The sequence below is a fragment of the Gossypium hirsutum genome, chromosome A11, assembly GCF_007990345.1.
Source record: "Gossypium hirsutum isolate 1008001.06 chromosome A11, Gossypium_hirsutum_v2.1, whole genome shotgun sequence".
Classification (NCBI taxonomy): domain Eukaryota; kingdom Viridiplantae; phylum Streptophyta; class Magnoliopsida; order Malvales; family Malvaceae; genus Gossypium; species Gossypium hirsutum.
In genome coordinates, this window is record NC_053434.1 from 10,445,215 (window position 1) to 10,449,379 (window position 4,165).

Below are 4,165 nucleotides of genomic sequence, written 5' to 3' on the forward strand. Positions count from 1 at the left end.
CGGGCTGAACCATTCCACACGGATGTGTGGTATGCCGTATCGATTTCACGAGATTGCATACCAAAATGTGAAAAATCGTTATTTTTAGATTTTTTGGGCATTCTAAAACGTATATATGACAAAAATAAGAAGATAAAAGTGAGTCATCAAAGAATACTCAAGAAAACAACTCAACCAACACTATTGAAGCCTACTTTGAAGCAGATTTCTATCAAGATTGAAGATTCTCAGTTGATATCGTAGGAAGTTATCATGAGTTTCTTTATGTCTTTCGACTATATTGTATCTTGGATGTTTCTATTTTCAAGCATGAACTAATTTTCTAAATACCTTGGTACATGAACCCTAAAATGGGTTTTGTCGTTTGATTTTTATTTTACTCAATAAATACTTAGTTTCTTGTTCTCAATTATGTGCGCTTGGTTATTGGTTTGATAATTTTAGAGTACTGACTCATGTTCAATGTGCTTAAATTGATGGTTGATAGACCCTTTTAAGATTAGATCTTGCGTAATTGAGTGGAATTGCATGCAATCATAGAAATAGGACGACATAAATCTACTAGATTAAAGTCAAATCTAATAGGAAAATTCATAGCACAAGTTAATACGATAATAAAGGTTTTAATTAAAAAGAAATTTCAATTAATCAACCTCTAGACAGTATTTCTTATGCTCGAAAGAGATAGTATCATAATTTAGGGATTTTTACGAATCAATGTGTTAAATAAAGAACTTGTGTAATTTGGATTGATAATGACAGATGAAATCTAGGCGGATTCATTCACGGGTATTGTTTCACTTTTTGGTTGTTAATCGATTATTTTCATGAATTGTTCTTTGTCTGTTCATTAGTAATATAAGTAGTTAATTTTAGTTTTAATCAATTACTTGAATTATTCGGTTAAATAATAGAAAGACTGTAATTACTAGTACTTGTAGTCATTGTGAGAACGATATCTTTGCTCACCGTAGCTATACTATTAACTGATAAATGCATTTACCTTAGTCAAATTTTTAGTTAGTTTCATGACACGTCATTTCTGCACATATTGCAGGTGCACCATAATCTATTCTATATTAGATATCTATATCATTAATACAAAAATCTCTAATCAAGTTGATATCACGAGTCAAATTAATTCAATAAAAAAATATTAAAAAACTCAATTTTAAAACAACTAATAAATATTACTATAGGATTTTTTTAATCTTTTTATGCTTTTATATAAAATCCAATAAAAAAACAATTTAAACACAAAATATAGACATTATGAGACTTAAACCTAGTACATCAAGCTACTCAAATTCTCAACCTTTTCATTTTATGCAATCATCATTTATAAGTGTGTTATAATCTAATTTTACATAAAACTTCTATTTGAATTAGTCTCACGAGTAAAATAATACTAAATCAAATTTTAAAAAACAAAAATAATCACCTTTTAAGTAAAAATAATAAATTAATAAAATCATATGAGTATTTTACTTTTTCTTAAAAAAATAATTAAAAATATTTTTGTTCCAACAATAACATTTACTTCTTATGTATTATCTTAAAAAAAAAACTAGCAACTGCCTTTAAAAAATAATCAAAATTAGGAAAATTTAAATTAAATAAATAAAATTTCTCATCCACAAGAGGAGAGAAGATTGTATGAAATTATAATTTTATGTCATTTTTATTAATTTATAATAGGAGAATGACAAATCAAATTATATACTCTTAATAATGTGTCAACATAATTTATATTAAATTAAAGTAATTAATGAGACAGGCAATGGAAATAAAACAAAAAAAAAATGTATTGAATATGTAGGTATGTCCAATAACAACTTAGAATGGGTGTATTTGATTTCTAAGCCAAAAAGTGAACAGGAGTAACCGAAAGTAGTAACCAAGGATTACCGAGTTGCATGGCAAGTAATTTTGGCCCTTTTCACAAATTATAAACTAAGCACAGTGGTCAGTAAAAATGTGATAACATATAATATCAGTGGAAAAAGCTAAAGACAACAATTTAATCACCTTATAGGCCGGTGATTTAAAAAAAAGGAGCTTTTTAGGATGCTTTGGCCTTTGCCTCCCATCTACTCTATTTGCAGTAGAATACATATAATAACATCATGTAATTTTATTGAAAGTAAACATTAACATCACTCTTAAAGAAAAGATTTGGAAAATCATTACAAATTGTAATCACGCATACTTATATCAATGGCACTAGTTAGCACACATTTCTGACTTCCTTCCAGGTCCAGGATAAAAACTAACTCTACACCTAAAACAATTATACTTACTAAAGGAACATATCAATTATATATCACAATACCAAATACTACGGCTAACAATGAATATCATATATGTGTATATATACACCATCAGCATGTTTTACCATGGAGTTTTCCAACTACTAGAAACACTGAATTGATCAGAATTTGCCACCGACGATACCCCATTTCCACACTTAGCCACCGTCCTTACGCTCTCTATCAACGCCTCCGTTCGAGACTCCTGCGCCAGGATTTCAGCCAACTGGTCTGGACTTATCACCAGCTTCACCTTCCATACTCCACTGCTATTATACCTAGGCAGCACCTCCGCCTCGGTTCTCTTCAACACCCTCTGCTGATCGAACGACATGCGATATGGAGTATTGATAGATGAAGATGTAGATATAATGTTCTTGTTACTGTTCCTGATGTCGACGTCTCCAACGTTGTTTTGATCGTGGTGTTTGGCGAAGCTGTTGTTGGTAGGGAGGAGATAGTAGAGGTGGCCTGCATGGAGCTCTTCGTTGTGGAGGAGAGGCGGAGAGAGGAAGTCAGGTGTGGGGTAAATGGCATGGCCGGGGAACTCGTTGGTTATGCACTCGGCGGTGATGGGTGCGAATAGTTCCATGATGCCACCGCTGGATGTTACCACTTTCACCATATCTTCAACTTCTCCGAAGCCTTTGAACACACAATTGCCCATGTGATCAGGTAGGCTGGGGTGCTAATGATCTTCTTCCCGCGGTGGTTTCTAGATTACGGAAAAGCTGTGTTGTTTTTATTGAGGGGATGGAATCTAGAAAACCCTTGTGGCGAAATATAAGTGGAGAACAAACAGATGAAAGGGGGGGGGGAGAGGATGGGGTTTCTTGAGGGTTTCCTTTCGTCGGTTGTAGCCGACACAAAGTATCCCTTCCTTTGCCATCCCCAAATCCAAAATCTTGTGGCTTTTATAGTGGAATGGCCCACACTTTTCTTTGCTTCTTTGGTGAGACAAAAGATGCACCGTTGATATACCAAAATTAACAAAACTCCACTATGACAAGGAAAATAAACTTGGTATATATGGCAATATGGCATGTTTAAGTAATTATTTTTGAAAAAGTTAAATATACACTACTTAATTTGAATTTATATAAAGGATTTTTGTTTCAATGAGTACCTAAATTTCGTTTCATAATTCAAATAAGGCATATATTATAAGTACTAATTTAGACAAAAAAAAGTCAAATTTAAGTATCAATTTAAACAAAGAAACTTAGTTCAAATGCTTAATTGAATCAAAATAAACTTTAAGTACCAAATTGAACCTTAAAGTCAAGTTCAAACACTTACTTAGACAAAAAAACTTAAGTACCAATTTGAACCATGAAACTAAGTTCAAGTAGCAAAGTGTATATTTATCCTTCTTTTTTAAATATAACCAAATTATGGTATACTTACAATTTAGATGAAAAAAATATATATATCAAATTTATAAAAATTGATATAAACGTTAATTTTAGTTTTGGTTAAATGGTAAAAGACCATAAAATTTTGGCTTATAATTCTCATATTCTCTCTCTATATATATTAATTTAAATTTATTAAAATAGAAAAAATAAATACTTTCAAATTAATATTAACTACCATTTAAATGGAATGCGGTTTTGATAGTTTAATATCTAAATAGGAATTTATTGATAATGACTCTTAACATATAATATATAAATATAAATTATATCCATCATTAAAATAGTAACATGAACTAAATAATTAAGTTGAATAAAAATATGAAGGTGAGACTTTAAGCTCCAAAAGCTTCATTTCTTTCTTTTTCATCAATTTCAATTTTGAGTAGAGTATTAAGTCAATCTTTTGATATATCAGACCTTGTATGCTTTTGCGATTAT

The 4,165-nt window shown here is 30.6% G+C and overlaps 1 protein-coding gene across 1 annotated transcript; it reads right to left on the reverse strand.

Moving 5' to 3' along the window:
* Positions 1 to 2,116: 2,116 nt before the first annotated feature.
* On the reverse strand, positions 2,117 to 3,338 carry LOC107923106 (uncharacterized). The gene has a single exon (XM_016853315.2). The coding sequence runs from the start codon at positions 2,974 to 2,976 to the stop codon at positions 2,392 to 2,394; it is 585 nt and encodes a 194-aa protein (XP_016708804.1). The 5' UTR covers positions 2,977 to 3,338; the 3' UTR covers positions 2,117 to 2,391.
* Between the last annotated feature and the right edge of the window lie 827 nt (positions 3,339 to 4,165).